Here is an 18102-nt window from a genome sequence, read left to right as displayed (position 1 = left end):
CGAAAAGCTTACAGTCACGAATTAAAAGTGTTTTATTTCTATGCTTATATATATCCATTGTGTAACCTTTGAATTCATCAGAGGAGATTTGTTGAGCGAAATATTTTGTTAACACAAAAATCCATCACGTGTAGTCACTTTGTCACAATACTTGCGACATTAAATTTACGAGAGAAAAGATTGGGTGTTTGACTCTTAGAGGTTTGTTATTAAACACGAATAAAATGTCGTGACCTTAACAATTGTACGGAATAAATCTACGGAAATCTACCAGAGATTGTACATTCAGTTTAAAACTCATTCCCTTCATTATTCTAATCTTTGGCCCATATTCACCGAGCTCTATATAGTATCATGCTTTAGAATTGTAGTAAGAAATGTGAAGCCAAGATACCTTTGACGCGCATGTGATATGACCGTAAAAGATATGTTTCCGTTATGTGTTTCCGCATGTTTTCATTTCATATAACAATTGTGACAAACCGGATATCCAGTTTTTAGTTGGTGTAAGTCAGCGTGAAAGTTGTGTTAAGTTATAAGCTCTTATTTCATCCCGTACGCAAAAAGATTATCGACATTAAAATAAAATGGCGAGGATATATTTTTGATTTTTATTCACTGATCATAGGTATATCAAGGATAATGTAGAAACTATGTTAAATCTCAAGTGTGTCCGAATGAATTTTTTATCCAAAATTTCAAGTTAATGACCTTTAACTTCTGGCGTTGCCGAGTGTTTTCGTAGCATTTCCGTTATGGTATTATTCTTATACCACAGGTGCAAAATCTTCGCAACGTTGGCACGCTAGAACATTCGATTTTACAGGAAATCTGCAAGTCCACGATACAAGGTCAGTGTGGAAACATGTACGAATTTATAGCAGAAACTTGACCAGTTTTGTGCGTTATATCATTTCAAAATTAAGTTGTCTGTTTTTCAGCACAAACAAAAGGCTTCGTTCTAGAAACAATATTGGCTTGAACAATATTGGAAAAATAATAAAACTTTGAAATTGTGGCTTGGGAAAAAATTGCATGTCCTATATGTTTTGTATCGCGTATCAAAACTGCAATTTAAAAATATATTTAGTAGCGCCCTTATGCAAGGCGCGTTAACTCTTAGTCACTCTACAATGGCAAGAAGTATATATTGTTGTGGCTCAGTTGACTGGAACGTAACAAAAATATCGGGATCACACAAGTCGTTTTGCACAGCCATAAAAAACAATGTTACTCCACTTAGAAACAATTGATTTATTGTTCGCGAGTTATTTGCCCGTTGTGGAAACTTAAATTTTCCAGAAACAGCGAGTTAATGGAGTTTGTCGAATCTGCAAAACGAAAAACTATTTTTCCCTTTAAGCTCTTCATTGAAGAAAATATCCGTAGTTTAATCCAAAAATTAGCGGGAATATTGTCGTGTTACGATGAAAATTTCTTTTCAGAAGACCCCATTTTATATTTGATTTGAACTAATTCCGTCTTTTATTAATGTTTGGACTCAATACCGATTTGCTATCGATTGGACTACTTACTTTTCTCTATGCTTTTGCTATAGTGAATATACGGATGCTGAAATGAGAGCAAAAATAAATATTTTGAGGGACTCATATTCATATATAAATATATATATCTTCGACGTTTTGTCTGTCCAAAGTCAGACTTTCTCAAACAACTCAACTTGTATTTATGTTACAGTATTATATTTGTGCTAACGTGCAACACATTGTTTAACTTTATTTCAGTCTTGCGGGATGCACCATATGCTTTACTGAAACTGATACTGTACTTCATTTTTCCAACTATATTACTTTTTAGTCGAATCCTATTTCGAATATTCCTTTTTGATTGAAAGAATATTTTATATTCCTCATTTAACGAAAAGTTGTTTCATTTATTGACAACGCTTGATTTCTTTTTTCACAGAATGTCCAACTGCTCCACATGACCTTGCTTTTATTATAGATGGATCGTCTACAATCGGATACGACAATTTTGAGAAAGTACATTTATTTTTGTTATAGATTTAATCGTTAATCACATTTGTGTTCCCATTTTATTTTGTCATTTGGACAATATTGTCTTGTTTCAATTACACTGACAAACGCAACTGTTATCTAATTTTCCAGTTTATTTCCATCTTTCCTAGGTAAAACAGTGGATGAAACGAATGGTCGAAGCTTTCCACGTCAGCCCGGAATCGACTCGTGTTGCAGTATTACAATATAGTACTGACGTTCAAGAAGAAATCAGGTATAATATTTACGATGTTTATTATTTTTATTTCAGAATCATTGAAATCGACGCTTGATTTTCTCTTCGAGTCAAATTTTATTAGACAATTCACATACGTATGCTTCGGATGTAACGTGCAACGTGAAAGACGTGAAAACAAGGGTTTGGTGAAATATTATATACACTACTTTAAATGTTTGGTATTACATTGCACAATTTCTTTATTCTATTTCAGCTTTAACGATAATTTGACAAAAGCAGAAGTTCTAGATAAAATTGGACAAATGCAATTGTTAATCGGAGATACGCATACCGGACATGCGTTGGAATATTGTATGGTAAGCTATATAAGAAACAAGTAAACCTAAATTTGGCGTCAATATTATGTATATTTCATAATTTAACAACTTAATTTTAGTGCGTTCTGAACAGCTAGTTCAAAACAAATTGGGAAATGAACTCATAAAAGATTCAGTTTACCCCATATAACATTACAAGGTCGTGAACCTGAATGGCATGCCCCATTTAGTTAACCAAACCACACGACTAATTAACGTCAGGGATGGATTATTTGTGGCCAAATACTGGGTAATTTTTGACATATTACACGCAAAGGCCTATTGGCCATGCATGAATAGAAACTCTTTGATTTGATGTGCCAAGCTCGATCAAGTTTGAAGTAAAAATGGACTTATTTGTCGTATTGGCTAATGCGAATAAATCCCATACTTTAGAAAAATTAATGGTATGATTTGGCCAACAAATAAACATGTTTTTCCAGAAAGTAATCTTTGCGGACACATACGGGTCACGTAACAATGTGCCTGACGTCGTCATTGTAATGACTGATGGAAAAGCTCAAGATCATGAACACGTAGTTCACGCAGCGAAGCTTGTACATGACGTAAGTGTGCTTGAGTAGTGAAAGATTTTTTGAAAAATGAGAGAGAAAAGGAATGCCATGCAATATTGTAGATATATATATATGTGTGTGAACATATTGACAAAATTAGTAATAATTATATTCTGCTATAAATGAGACTTAAATGATGTTGTAATCTAATTTCTACATACACTGAAATCAAGTAAAACGTTATCGTTACTTTAGCGTTAGGTTACTTTAGTTTTTTTTTAGCATGATTGAAACAATGGGAACAAATAAAAGTTACTGCACTACAAACATTTCGATGATAGAGTTTGCTAAGTTGACTCATTACCGATGACTTGTTTTGCAAACTTTTATTGCGTAATAAGCTTGAGGGCATCTGTGATCAATCAATGGTCCCAGTGAAAGCATCACAATATTGTTCATATTCACTTTGTTGGTTTCCGATTACGACCACTTTGCATTTTGTTCGTTTTTTCCTCCAAGTACACCTACATCTATTAGTTTCATAAATTTGAATTGAGGTTATCCGAATGTACTTTGATTCGTTTCTGAACGCCATAAATATATTACCTATTCAGTAATTCCTTTCATTCATTCGTTAAATAGATTTATTGGTATTGGATGAACTATTTCTTTTATCCAATTATAAATTGTGTATGTGTATGTATTGGGAACTACGGAAACCAGTAATTTAATAAATAATTTATTCAACTATTTCAACGATAACATTTTTAGCGAATTTGCCTTCGAGTATTTATATATTTCAGGCTGGTATTGAAGTGTATGCTATGGGTATTGGAGATCATTACAGTCTCGAGGAAATAAAGGACATTGCTTCTGATCCTGATGAAAATCACGTGATATTAGCAAACGGATTTCAGCAAATTGACCTTCAAAGGATTGGATTAATCAAGGTTGTAGGCAAATTCGGATTTTTTTGTATCGATGATTGTGATCTTACAAAATATAATTTTTAATCCGTGTAAAATTATGATCTTGTGTGCAAATTTAATTGAGTAAAACAATATTAGGCGCAGGATAAATTGGAACACATACATTAATTAATTACCTTTTATGTTTACAAAATGTGTTTTATATATTTCCGAGGACTGTTTTAAATTAAGAGAGTTACTAATTACTGGAATAGGTTGCAACTACCTCTGGAGCGTTAAGAGATGCAGAGTGATTGATTAACCAAGCAATGCATTTTACAGAAAATTTGCGTTGAATCCGAGCCCGGTTGTCCGCATACTGCAGCGGAAATCGTATTCCTTGTCGATAATCAGATGATAAGAGAAGAAAATACATTTCAAAATGTAAAAACTTGGATTAAAAGCGTCGTGGATTCTTTAGAGGTGAAGTTTATGGATTTTACCCAACGATTTATTAAAGTTAATGTGTAATATGTGATAATTTCTCTTTACGACACCCTTATATAGACAGTCTTTGTCAACAGGTTGGACCACACTACAGCAGAATAAGTCTTGTTAGATACGGTAGAGTATCGGATGTATTGTTCAGATTGTCATCTCATTCTAGTACTTCACAAGTTATTAATGCAATATCGAGACAGTTCAACTACCAAACAGAGTAAGTTTGATTCAATCCATGCTATTACTTCATTACATTGATTTAGGCTTTTATTTTCATAACTTCAATCACATTTTAATGCTAAAACAACAAGTGAATGACAAAACTAGAAATCTTTCCATCAACTAGTTATCTCTCCTATGCTGAGAAATCGAACAATTAATGCATACGCTATGCACCTGCTTTATCTTTTCTAATTTCAGAGATACGAATGAACTTTCAGCAACTGGAAGAGCAATCGATTATGCGAAATCAGTAATATTTGGTCAGGCACGGAAAAATGTTCCCAAATTTCTTGTTGTATTATCCGGAGGAAATTCTCAAGATGATTTTGTTCCAGCTGTAACACGAACGCGAAAAGTGAGAACATTAGCGTTGTAGCATAATCGATTAGTATTAGTATTTTTATCATAAATCATAATTATATTATACCGATTTATATGCTGTGTTTTGCTTCTATAGAAAGTACCCAATTCAATATTTGCTACATTGGATTTAAACAAGTTCCAATTAATAGATAGTCGTGGGAAATTTTGAATTGGTCACCAATAACACACAGGACCTGTTCAATATGATTCTCTTATTATTCACATATGTTTTGCTTTGTTTTTTAAGCTTGGCCAGGTAACAATCATAAAGGAATTGCTTTATCAGGATGTACCACAATCGTGGGGTGTGATTTGGTTTTCTGATCAAATTTTGGACTCGTTGTAATCTCACCCGCACAAACGGTTTTCATAAAAAGAGCGGTGTCATGAAATTCCTCATTTTGTCTCTTTTTCTCGACAGTCTGGGATCGACATATTTGCTGTCGGAATTGGTGAAGTGAACCAAGATAACCTGCAGAGATTAGCGGTTTCCGAAAATCATGTTTTTCACGATGAAACTTTCGATGGAATTCGAGGAAAACTTGGGGGATTCATTTCAGCTGTATGTGCGGTGTCGGAACCAAGTACGACAATTAATAATAATATAATATACGGATGCTGATTAGCCAAGATCCCACGATAACATTTTACATCATATAATAGTAAAAATTTGAAACTGTTAATAAACTGCAATGTAAGTTTTGTGTCGACATATATGCCATATCGTCACGCTAATAACCGAATTGCGTAAGTCATTTTTAGCAGTTTTGAGAAAAACGTAAAAAACTTCCTAATGATATTGCTATGCCATTGAGAGTCAATAATTTGCCATAGTTCAATTTTTCGATCGTAGCCGGATTCAAGTTAATTTGTATGACGCAGTCATGTGACGTCATAATGGCGCACTGTGACTTAAGCAGAAATGTGTCTATGACTAGGGAACATACGCAATTTTGCAACTTGACTATATGTACCAGTCCTGAAAACAAAACAATCCAAAAACGAATGTAATTCTTAGTATATACGATGTCTAATCCCCAAAATAGCTAATCTGTTTCAATTACATTATTTTTTATGTTTAAAAATATATATTTCATCGAAATAACACGCTCTGCACATCCACCGAAATAAGACTAAAGTTAAATATAAAGAATAAAACAGCAATGTACGTTATGTACCCTTATATAAAAGCCAACCAGAGTGAATTGGATTCAGACAGTGAATATCACAAGTGCACGCCTTCCTATACTGTAGTTTAAATTGAAATTTATAAGCGCTAAGCTAGAATCTGAGATGCAAAAACTCGAAAATCCTTCGCCGAGGTCATTTTGCCTTTGTGACGTCACAATAGTCCTGCGTTAACAATGATAATTCATTATGACGAAACAATTGAATAAATTTGCATATCATACAAAATCTCTATTTTTATGGGTTTCGGAATTCTTAAAATAAAATCTGAGTTAACAGACAGGTGCGCAGCATTACATAAATACCTATTTTATGAAAAACTCAAAACCGCCAAAAATTCTAGACTAAATATTCTATAATTCTAGACTGGATATTCTAATAAACAAAATAAAATATATATATTGGATAATGATGGCCCAACAGTCGGGTATCGTTCAGTTCAGCCCAGTCCTCTTTTATTAGGGAAAATGCAGTAATCAGTATCTGCCAACATGCAAAGTAGAAAGTATGGAGTTTCAACATTTCTATTCGTTATAAATTTTTCACATATTCACACATGCATTGAAGGGTTTATAGCTGAACTAATATTTGAAATTCCAGTCGAAGGTGGTTCTATACTTTATTGTTGTGGGCGGTAACATAATTTCGGGGTATAACTTCCGTTATTGGGTGTTGTTAAATGCGGTCGCTCGCGTCACTTCACATAACTTTGAGTAATAATTGTTCACAAACAACGCGCCCAGACGTTTATTTTATATTCTCAACACTTTTCCGATATTATGTTCTTTTTTCTACATCATCATAATTTACCACCCAGTTCACATAATGTGGTTTGCGTGGGGGTCATTACCCATTCACCCGGGCTAATCTCTATACTTGAACTTACTTAAAGTACTATTTCTTATTTCTGCATGACTGAAATATAACAGAGTGGAAAGAGCGTTTCTGTTTATTTCATAATCATGTTTGAATTAACTCAAACTGTAGCCAGATTGGGAAAAAAACGATACAAGAATTATTTGGGACTGACAATGACGAAACAAGTGCCATGTTGTTACTTTTAATTGGATTCTACGTAATCTTGGGTTATCATAAAACATTTATGATATTGAATTGCTTGGATAGATGATATTTATAAGTTATAGGAACAATTTGTATCAAGTGTTCCTGTTAAAAATAAAATAAAATAGAAAAGTCCAAAACGAACTTGATGAGCTTCAATCGTAAAATATGCCCAATTGCCTTTTAAAAGTACACAGTATTATTGTCATATTTTCAAATTTTCATAGTATAGTATTATTGTCTTTTAACTTTTTATATTAAGCTAATGAATTCATTCAAATTTCAAGTTTATCACGCTTACCTGACGTATTTAATGAGATTTTGACCTATGTGGGATTTGGTAAATAAAAAAATTGTGAGTCAGTTTCAGAAAAGTTGTTGTTTGTTTTCAATAGTATACAATTTTATTCTTCATATGTACCTTGATAATAAGTTAATATATTTTAAGGTCAAGGGTAAGAGGTTAAAATAAAAAACTTCTTATTTGTAACAAAATATCATGTGAATAATCAATATTATTCATCGACCGAATCGCATAACTATAGAAAGGCGAATGTTTTATATTGTTACGTCTTTTTTGGTGAGACAAATGTCTTTAGGCAACAAATTTATATTTTTTGTTCTATTGAAATATTACATGAATTTTACGGAAGCGCTGTTTCTTTTTGGTTTAGGTACGCGAATTAGACACGTATGATATGAGTTGTATTTTGTAGTATCATATTGTGAATGGCCTTCCCATCATAACTTGGATATTTTTGGACAAAATTGAATACTGGTAATTCGTTCATATAAGTTTTTTGTATTTTCAGTATGCTCCGTTCAAGAAATTGATTTGCAATTTGTTGTTGATGCTTCAGATAACATAACACTAGAAGATTTCGAAAAAGTTAAACGATGGATTCGCAACGTTATTCGATCGTTTGACATAGGTTTTTACACAACGAGAATTGGTAAAGTGATTTTTCTCTTATTAAACCGTTTCTTAATTTTATGTTAGTTAGCCTCGACTAAATGAGAGTAAATTTCAGCAATATCTAAAGATAGAATAATATTAGATTGATGGTCGTTGTGTCAGACATTTATGGAATACTAAATATTACAGTAACGCTTTGTTTTATTCATTTATAAAATATGCAGCACTGTAAAAAATAATAAATATATACCACATCTTGAATTTCGCAGGCTTTACGCAATATTCCACTTATATTCGGAACGAATTTGACATGAACACTTACAAAACAAGGCGAGAAATCGAGCATGCCCTATTAGAAATCACGCCTATTGGAGGGACAATGTTAAAAACTGATTTTGTTCTACAATACGTAATGAATCATAGCTTTGCTGAAGCTGCTGGATCAAGGGATGGTGCTTCAAAGGTATGTGGCGCCTATGTGACAGCTTTGTGGTTATCGCGTTAGTCCAAGTACATGGGATTTCCTGTGACAACGTTATACAACGAAAGTCTTGAATCCCCTTAATGGCATCCTCAACTTGAATGAGATTTGGCAAATCGTGTGATTTTCATTGCGCTCGATTGAAGGTAATAAGCAATTAAAAGTTAATATCTCTCAAGTAAATTCAATCATTTATGACGGTTTAATATGTGTCAGATATTATATTATAGCAAACGCGTTATAGGCTACTGTTATAAAAGTCATATGAGTAGGATGGAACAGAATTTGAGCCTTCTTTTCACGCATCTTAACTACGAAACGTTCCCGTTTTATTAGTAACACTTATGCATGGTATCTGAGTATTAGTTATTTGTTAGTTAAAAGCTAGCTGTCTACAAACCATAACGTGATAATAAGGTTGTTTGCTAAACATCAAGTACGTAATATTGGTTACGGCATACCAGGTTCTAATCTCCAAATTATCAGTCATTACAAATACGCTTTCATCCCATATAATCCCTCATTATGTATATTCGTCGCTTTCCAGAATAATTTAAAAAAATTCAAATCTAAGTTCATTAAATAAAGAAAGACACCAATCTAAAACCTTTTGCTAAGGAGAATCAGTGGAAATATTTAATAGCTGTTATTTTTTACAATTTTAGGTATTGGTGATTGTATCAGATGGAAACTCGGAAGATTCAATCGACGAAGAAATCAATAAAATTCACGAATCAGGAATTCGCGTTTTTGCAGTTGGTAAGTAAATTGAAATCACTGATTATGAAATATCTGTGTGAAAAACACTGTTAGCAAGCAATTGTCAGATCAGATATGTTAATCGTTCGTCGTTGAAAGAAAAATTAAAAAATTGGAATTCTATGTCCAACTTAATTCAAATCAGAATTTTATTAGTTTCAGCAACTTTTATTTTAGCGCACGAAATTTGAAAAACAGTGCATAGCGGTGATCTGTAGTTTTCAAATGAGCATGATGGACTTTAAGTCTGGAGTTCTGGCTTTAGTCAGTCAGTAGATGGGAATTAAGCGCGTATTCCCAATTGTTTACTCGGAATGTAGGCTGCTATTAAAAATCCTATGAACATAACGATGGCAAACGTTCACTTATTTAATATATATACAAGATTTTGGGGACAACGCCGCGTGTGCGTGTGTTCATAGCAATCAGTCAATCACAAACCATTTTCAAGAATATAGTTACTCAATATTCTGTTGATAAGGCTCAGCTCTACATCATGAATAAAGCAAATTGTTTTAAGCAAAACAAAATGCTTATCCTACTCACTTTTTTCAAGTTTTTGTCTGAAAGGATTTGGAATCAAATATCAGTCAAGTATGCTTCTAATTTCAAATAAACTCAGCGGACCATCAAACCAAACCATCCCCATACGTAATTGGATTAAATGAGTTATTTTTTTTATCCAGCCTGTTATTCTAAAAAATGACCTTACTTAACATAACAGGGGCCGGAAAACAGACGAATCGGGCATTCCTTGAAAACCTAGCAACCGAACCCGTTGTCACACATGTTACTGAGTCGTCGAGTTATGATGCTATTAACACGATTCGTCAGCAGGTTGTCGGAGAGATTTGCAGAGAAACAAAATCTGGTTTGTTGCTCGGCAATTTATTTTTCATTGTTAGAATATTTCTTTTTGTTTATTCTCACGCTAAGTTTATGCCTAAGAGCATAAGTTTGATATATTTACCAACAATGTGATTATGCAATTCATTTTTCGAGAGCTATCTTTCGGACTATCAAAATAATCCTTGAAACGAGCGCTAAAACGTTGCAGATGTTATTAAAACAAAACTATTTCTTTTTTTTTAAATTATTTTTCTCGGCTAAAAATGACACACCATATCACTTGGAATTCTCCCCTTTCGGGTGATTCGCGATGAAAATTTGACTCTGTGCTTACTGGGCACCATAACAACAAAAGTAACAATATTTTCCCCAACTTCTTAGAATGCCCAGAAGCGGAAATGGATTTAATATTTCTTGTGGATGGTTCAACGACTACTGAACCAGAAAATTTTCAACTTGTGAAAGAATGGTTGATTTCGTTTGTGCAGCAGTTCGAAATCGGAGAGTACAACAGCAAAATCGGATTAGTAAGATAACCCGATGTTATATTAGTTGTGTAAAACCAAGTTTGAATCTGATTTGAGAAAGATTTCTTTCGAATTTATATTGCTCTTGCTTTTATTGGCTCATTTATAACAATTATGAGCAACACACTGGATTAATCTCATGAAAATTTCACATAGTGGAAGCACTTTACCTCTACATGATATGAGGCAACTTAGAACAAGTTTAGCGTCCTCATAGGTTCGGTCAGGGTCGCATGAAGTAATGCAAAAAAAGTTTTATTCTATCGTTATACGTCAGTACTTTTCGTGAAGGGGCGTCACGACTGACATGTAAAACTGTACAAATTTTAATAAGAAGCCAACAAAAATGGATTAAAACCATCGATTCACTGATGCAATTGAGTTTTGACTCTACCTGATTCTGTTACTACAGTTTGTTTAAACTGCTCTTGTAAACTATCTGATTAGTTTTTTGAAAATTTAGATACAATACGCTGATCTATCTCGTCTTGATATCGATTTACGATATATATCGGATAAAAAAACGCTGGTCGATGCAATAGTCAATCTAAAACCTTTAACTGGAGAAAGTTTTACTGGATCTGCTCTGGAATACGTTCGGGAGCAAGGATTCTCCGACAAGAACGGAGAACGGAGAGATACTCCTAAGGTTGAAGTGCTCTTTTGAATATGCAACAACACTAGCATTTATGTTTGTTTCAATTTGAACTTTCTAATCACGAACCCCAGATTTTAGACGCAGTGCTCAATTTGTTGGGGCTATCATCCATTTCTTTTCATTAAAAAGATTAATAGAAAAACGTTCGTACTTACTGGTGAACTCATAAATTCAATTTCATATATAAACTTCTGAAGACCAGTTTCAGTCCAGTACTAAGAGATATTCCTATTTACCTAATCAATGAAATTTTACACATTGGTAGGTTGTTATCGTATTAACGGATGGCGAATCAAGCGATTCAGTAGAAATACCTGCTAAGGTTCTACACGACGATGGTAAGTTTTTATTTTAGTTTTTGTGCTTATTGTTTTATGCAGTCTTGTCCGGAAAATATAAACACATTTATGCAAAAATTTTATATTTACCACATCCTAAATATTATGGAGTAAAACATGAATCGATAAGGATTCAGTTATAAAACTTGGGAATGTCTGTTGCGATAATAATATTAGTATTCATTCATAGGTGTCATAGTGTATGCAGTTGGGGTACGAAAATCAGATGAAAACGAACTGAGATCAATTTCTTCATCAGAGGAGAACGTTTTCCATGTAAAAAATTATGATGCAATTTCCACCATACATAGCAGTCTTGTGCGTCGTGTGTGTCAGAAAGTTCAGATAGGTAAATATAGTATTCGACTATCGTCTTGTTGAAGTACATATGTTTGGTCTTTGAGTAGCTTTGATAGAAACGTTCCAGACGGTTTATTCCAAACGCTACCAACGCTCGAGGAATTGTATCATGGTGGATGGTGAGGCCGTGGGAGCAATCGTGCCGTTTCAAATTCAACGTTGGATTATTGTTTTTGTATTCATCAGTTTTGCTAAGATATGGTTGATTTATTCATCATAATAAATAATGATACGAATGTGAAATAATACCACACACACACATACAGATATAGATACCATTTGATCGATTCAGTGATTATGTATATTTCAATACTAATTTTCGAGCATATGTGTATCCAACTTGATTGCTTCATTACTAGAACTCATATATATACCTACGAAGTTTACTTGAACCAATTTATTTTTTCTTTTTTTGTGATCTTTATTACTCTAAATTCCATCAATGTGTTTTCAAAGATTGTCGTGAAAATGCAACTGATGTCGTATTGTTGATCGATGGATCATATTCAGTAGGACACAGTGATTGGGAAGTTGTGAAATCATTCATGATAAATATTACACAGAGGTTTGTTTATGCTTTTTTCGACGTTTTATATCGAACATTGATTCTATTATTGCTGAGAATTGAGATTTGAAAGCCTTAATCATTTGAGTTTCGCCATCTTATCACTTTTATTCGGGCAGATTCGAAATTGGGCCCAATGCAGTTCAGGTTGGAGTCGTTCAATACGCCTCTCAGCAGAGAATAGAATTTGCATTGAAGGACTATAATGACTCATCAGCGTTACATGGTGCTATTAGGAATTTAAAATGGATGATGGGTGATACGCATACAGCCGAAGCCCTCGGGTAATTTGGCTTATATATTCTGTACATCTGAATTTTTACATCTTACTGAAAAATATACTTTGCTGGTGTGTAAGTTCACTTAACTTAATTCACTCAACAAAGCTTTATATATAAAACGCTCCACCACGTTGTGACATGTCAACTGCAAAGCACAAACTATGCTAATTTATGTTGAAAAGATCGACCGATATTCAACTTAATTTCAACATAATAAAAGAAAATTGAAAAAAAACTCTGTCTTTAAAAGGTTTGCACGACAATATGCTCTCACTCCGGAAGCGGGCGCAAGAGGATCTAATGTGTCAAAGATGTTGATCATCGTTACAGATGGTGATCCACAAGACAGCAGAGAAATCAATGAAGTAAGTCGGAGATACCGTGAAGTTTAAATGAAAAACATAAAATACATAAATAAAATATTTAAGTAGATGACATGTGTCGTACAAAATATGCTTTATTTATTCTCATTAATTTTCATCACCAAATTGGGCGTGTTTAAAATCATGAATAGGCCTCTCTGATCATTTCATAAATATAAATTTATATTTAATTTCAGGCTGCAGCTGCGATCAGAGCAGCGGGATGGCGTGTGTTTGCTATAGGAGTAGGCCAGGCTACCTTATCGGAACTTCACATTCTGGCCTCAAAACCGGTTTTAGATCACGTGTTTCACGCAGGTGAATTTTTTGTGCATGGTATAAATGAGTCTACAAAATCAAACAATATTAAAATTACATAATAAGCTTCAATACGATTTTTATCTTCTTTACTGCAGATGACTTCGAATCGACACGAAATTTGAAAGGTCGTCTGTTTCGCATGATATGCACCGAACGCTTGGTCGAGATAGAAAAGGGTATTAGTTCGGAGAGGAAAGGCATGGCTTTGGAAACGGATGTCCCTGATATTCATTTTGATGTCTTCTCAGATGCCGAAAATAGTACTGCTGTCTCAAACAACGACAACTCTGCCGCTAATGTTGACGTCACTAGTGATCAAGGTTCGGACGGAGAAGAAGGACTGGATACTCATAGATCTGTAGAATTCGATATTCTTGGTGATGACCACAGAACTGCTAAACTTAGAGACAGTAAGTAAGCTGTTTCATTTTGGTATATAGAGGTTTGTACGGGCAAACGTTAAGCACGTCTGCGTCACTCTTATAAGTTAGAGTTAACAAAGAATGTCAACTAGACAATTTTATTTGTGATAAATTTATAGGTTATCTAAACTGATCTATTCTCTCTAAAACAAACTCAATATGCATTGTTGCAAAAAGTTACAGTTACAGCCATTCTGTCATTACAGAAAAGATATAATCCGTATTTGTAATAATATCTTATGATATGCATAAAATATGGAACCGTAGGAAGCAATTCAATTAAGTGAATGAATATAGGTGAAAAAACGCGATTAGTGTTTTATAAAGATGAAAATTGATCGAAAGTACCTAAAGGTTGAATTTTAGTTCAGTTATTTTTCATACACAGTTTGTGTTGTTATAATATATAATCGACGACACCTCGAGCCAAGTTGTCGTCACGAATTGCTGAGACCAAGGATCCTATTCACCCCAATAAGCACTGTACAATATTCAAACCTACATACCACTTAATCGCTATGGCTGGGTGACAATTAAAGTCATGGCGTCAAATTAAATATGGCGTATAGCATATGAAATTTACTAAGGCTACAAGTATACGGATTAGAAATTGTTGCCAACTTTCCTATCTTCTGTGATTTGCCAAACATAATTTTCATTATTATTTATAAAATGCCTGTGGCAAGAAACGGTCGGTTTTATGGTAGTGCCCCAGGCAATTCCATCTCAACTACAATTGCGTCCATAAATATTGTATTTATTCGGGATGGGAAGATAAGGTAATTTGATGAGCTTTTTATATATATGGAAAATATTTATGGAACTAGACTGAGCAGTTTTTAAAAAATCTTCGTTTTCAGCTTTTTTTTTTCAACTGTATTTTGATTAAGAATATGAAAGCAAATTCTTTCAAGTTTACAATATATTATGTAAACTGAGTGTTAGGCAGATATGGGGTTAATTGAGCTGATATACCTTCAATATGTTATATTTTTCAGAATATTGTAGAAATTGACTTTTGTAATAGAGAAAATGTCTCAAATTGTGGTGAACCCAAGAAATGGTCTAGCAGATGAACAAGTTACCATAAAATTTACGAATTTACGTAAAAGTCAAAAGATCACAATACAATCTTGCCAAACAAGTGATAGTGGAGCGGAATTTCATTCATATGCATATTTCGAAGCTGACGATAACGGAGAAGTCGATCTTCAAACCGCCTCTTCCCACGGAGGTTATTTTCATGGAATAGATCCCATAGGCTTGTTTTGGTCTATGAAAAAAATACCAATTTCAAAGAAAAGTTATTCTTCGCTGAATAAAATGAATGTGGAGAGGCCAAGTGTGGTGCTGCTTAACTTGTATGATGGACATGTTAACATTGACGCGAGTCTTGCTACAGGAAATTTATATCCTCTGAGTTTAGTTTCGACTACATTCGAACGGAGGTTTTTGGATTCAAAAATCGATCGTGTTCTTGTACAAACGGGTGATCTCAGAGGAGTTATGTTCGTCCCACGTAGCAAAAATCGTTTTTTAGGAGTAATCGATATTAATGGAGCAGTTGGTGGTTCTCTTGAATCCCGCGGGGCATTATTGGCAAATCACGGATTTGTTGTGATGTGTCTTAGTCTTTTTGGAGCAAATGATCAACCAAAAACAATTTCATTTATAGATTTGGAATACATAGAAAGGGGGATCAATTTTCTACTTAGTCACAATAATGTGCAGAAAGATGGTGTGGCCCTCGTTGGAATGTCTCTCGGAGGAACCGCTTCAATGGCTGCAGCAGGATGCTTGGAAAATATAAAATGTATTGTGAACATTGTAGGACCTATCGTTGCTAACTTAGGATTCCATTACAGATATAAAGGTCGGCAATGGAAAGCAGTTGAAGTGAACAGGAATCTTGCCATAGATGTTGATGGTGCGCATATTTTGGAGAAAGTGGTTCAAATCCCAAAATTGAAAGATTTATTTAATCACATTCCGAATTTTAGCAAATCCAAAGCGCCAATGCTTTTCATATATGGATCTGAGGATTCATTTATGGACTGGCGATCTTATGTGTTGCTGATTAATGAAATTTTCACCGAGTCAAAAAAGACAAACTATAAAATAAACATATACAAAGGAACAGGACATCTCTTGTTGCCTCCGGTCGCGCCACTTGTGAAGGAATCCTTCTATGACTCCAAAAATGTGGCGCTTTACGGAGGTTCGCCCAAATCACATTACGAAGGACAAATAAATGCTTGGATTGATATCATAGAATTTTTGAAACAAAACAATACGCCTTTGTCAAATCTTTGAACTTTATTGTGTGAGACGTTCAACCTAATTTGTTGATATTCTATCTTGATACATCTATTTGATGATGCGTCTTGAAAAGCGTCTTGATGAAAAACAACCACTTTTCAGATTATTTCATGCATGCCTCTACTTAAAGAAAAAGTTTGCGTTACCCTAGGTTTGAGCTGGCATTATACTGATTATTTATAATAAACTAGACACAACAGACAACACACTGGGTGCATTGTTAAGCTATTAGAATAGCGCCTGTTCGGATCATACGAGGAGAATATCGTGAGTAATTATTATTCAGTATAATTGCATAAAAATAAATATAATTGCTTTTACTCCGCGTCATTGGGAGAGAGAGGGAAGCCTGGGGCCATTTCAAAAATAGCTCGAGGATGATCAAATAAAGGAACGATTTGTGGACACGCAGAACTTCTGCTCAAACGAAGTTTCGTCAAACGTATGTCTTCATCCTAGTTCAATATGGAAAAGAAGCAGCAAATTATAATTAACCCGGAATGCTCATGTGTAGGTGAACCAGTTTCTATAAGAGTTATTAACCTCAAGCAGAAGCAGAAAATCACGATGCAATTGTACCAGGCCAGCAAAAAAGATGTTGATTTCCACGCTTACGCTCATTACGAGGCTGACGAAAAAGGGGAAGTAAATCTCACAATTACGCCTTCAACAGGGGGTTACTTTACTGGCGTGGCACCAATGGGACTTTTCTGGGCGTTGGAGAGAATTCGTGTGCACAAGAAAGACTTTTCAGTGTTTGTGAGATTCAATATAACTGATCCAAGCGATGTGTTGATAAACGTTTATGACGACCATGTTGAACTCAACAAGAGAGCAACTGATGCTACTCACAAAGACTGTTCCTTGTTAGCATGTGCTAAACTGAAGCGACTTTATATAAACTGTACCACTAGACCGAAATTGTGAATAAATGTGAACCAAAGCAAGTTTGCTATTTTGATGCAACTCTTTAATAACTTATATTACTAGAGACTCACATTATTATAACGATTACTGTCGTTGAATAGTGCTTTTATCTGCGTCATATCTTTACGAGTTCTTCCGTGTAATACGTTCTAGGTAGGCAAATGCTATTATGGCTGATATGTTGTCCGTTTTAGAACGTGGCGCAAATAACGGATTTTGCGATGGAAGCTGTAACGACTTATATTACAATTTGTGTTATATCTACTAATAACTAACTGAATATACAATATAGTATAAATTCCTAATCTGAACTCCAATAATATAAGGGAAAAATATAGATTACGTGTTCGAACTGGAATTGCTGTTAATTTGATATAACAGTAAAGACCATAAGAATACCTCTATAATGTTTTATTATCATCATGAAATAATATCTACAAAGCAATTAATGTCACATAAACAGAATACATTGAACAGACTTACGTCTACAGACCTAACACTAACATGACTTAATCTGCCCATCTGATTGTTGTTGATAGAAAAATAAGGGTATAATGATAACTCATTGTTTTTGGAATTGTTTTTTTCAAGTGACCCCAACATCTATTCCTACTCGATTGAATGTATCTATCACTTATTCATCCTTCTTTAGGCAAAAAACAACAACATTCGTTATACTGAACAT

General features: G+C 34.1%; 1 protein-coding gene across 1 annotated transcript in view; it reads left to right on the top strand.

Moving 5' to 3' along the window:
- Positions 1–18102, top strand: part of LOC120346184 (collagen alpha-6(VI) chain-like) — a 33401-nt gene that overhangs the window by 8701 nt on the left and 6598 nt on the right. The window contains exons 6-28 of the mRNA XM_039415860.2: positions 779–851; positions 1927–2003; positions 2150–2253; positions 2471–2573; positions 3017–3139; positions 3892–4038; positions 4339–4479; positions 4581–4714; positions 4918–5074; positions 5504–5666; positions 8145–8285; positions 8518–8711; positions 9395–9488; positions 10213–10359; positions 10719–10864; positions 11328–11513; positions 11788–11860; positions 12051–12209; positions 12677–12785; positions 12905–13069; positions 13317–13431; positions 13626–13746; positions 13845–14159. Of these exons, the coding sequence (XP_039271794.2) occupies positions 779–851; positions 1927–2003; positions 2150–2253; positions 2471–2573; positions 3017–3139; positions 3892–4038; positions 4339–4479; positions 4581–4714; positions 4918–5074; positions 5504–5666; positions 8145–8285; positions 8518–8711; positions 9395–9488; positions 10213–10359; positions 10719–10864; positions 11328–11513; positions 11788–11860; positions 12051–12209; positions 12677–12785; positions 12905–13069; positions 13317–13431; positions 13626–13746; positions 13845–14159 (3187 nt within the window). The remainder of the gene's footprint in view (positions 1–778; positions 852–1926; positions 2004–2149; positions 2254–2470; positions 2574–3016; positions 3140–3891; positions 4039–4338; positions 4480–4580; positions 4715–4917; positions 5075–5503; positions 5667–8144; positions 8286–8517; positions 8712–9394; positions 9489–10212; positions 10360–10718; positions 10865–11327; positions 11514–11787; positions 11861–12050; positions 12210–12676; positions 12786–12904; positions 13070–13316; positions 13432–13625; positions 13747–13844; positions 14160–18102) is intronic.

The sequence above is a fragment of the Styela clava genome, chromosome 8, assembly GCF_964204865.1.
Source record: "Styela clava chromosome 8, kaStyClav1.hap1.2, whole genome shotgun sequence".
NCBI lineage: Eukaryota > Metazoa > Chordata > Ascidiacea > Stolidobranchia > Styelidae > Styela > Styela clava.
The sequence above is the reverse complement of the archived record's forward strand: the minus strand, read 5'-3'. Positions and strand labels throughout refer to the sequence as shown.